The following is a 475-nucleotide window of genomic DNA, read 5'->3' on the forward strand; positions in this document are numbered from 1 at the left end:
GCGCGGGACACAGCAGGATGGAAAGAATATATTTAGAAAGAATAAATTTGAAAGACTTACATCAAGAGAACTAATTTCTTCCAAATCCTGGACCTCCCGAATAGGGTTACTCTTCTGCTGCCTGATATAATCTGCTATTGCTGTCACAGATCTCTGGCCCCTGTACTCTCTCTTCATCATCATCCCATTTCGGAAGAGTTTCAGAGTTGGATATTTGCTTATCCTGTATCTCTGAGCTATATCCGCTAAAAAGAAATTAAGAAAATAAACCCACAATGCTATAATACAGAAATACTCCATATTACATATTATACATGTACGTGTGTGCACATAAGTGGAATCTCTGAACACTAGTTCCCCATCTTTAAACAGAAATAAACTAACACCCTGAACACCCTCATGGGGAGAGAATGGAGAGCAGCTACAGTATGTCTCACCTGTACTGATCTTCATTAAAAAAAAAAAAAAAAAAAAA

The 475-nt window shown here is 37.5% G+C and overlaps 1 protein-coding gene across 1 annotated transcript in view; it reads right to left on the reverse strand.

Moving 5' to 3' along the window:
• Positions 1–475, reverse strand: part of ERP44 (endoplasmic reticulum protein 44) — a 35,309-nt gene that overhangs the window by 16,227 nt on the left and 18,607 nt on the right. Inside the window, exon 5 of the mRNA XM_010143536.1 lies at positions 61–245. Within this exon, the coding sequence (XP_010141838.1) occupies positions 61–245 (185 nt within the window). The remainder of the gene's footprint in view (positions 1–60; positions 246–475) is intronic.

Source organism: Buceros rhinoceros, unplaced genomic scaffold (assembly GCF_000710305.1).
Source record: "Buceros rhinoceros silvestris isolate BGI_N320 unplaced genomic scaffold, ASM71030v1 scaffold279, whole genome shotgun sequence".
NCBI lineage: Eukaryota > Metazoa > Chordata > Aves > Bucerotiformes > Bucerotidae > Buceros > Buceros rhinoceros.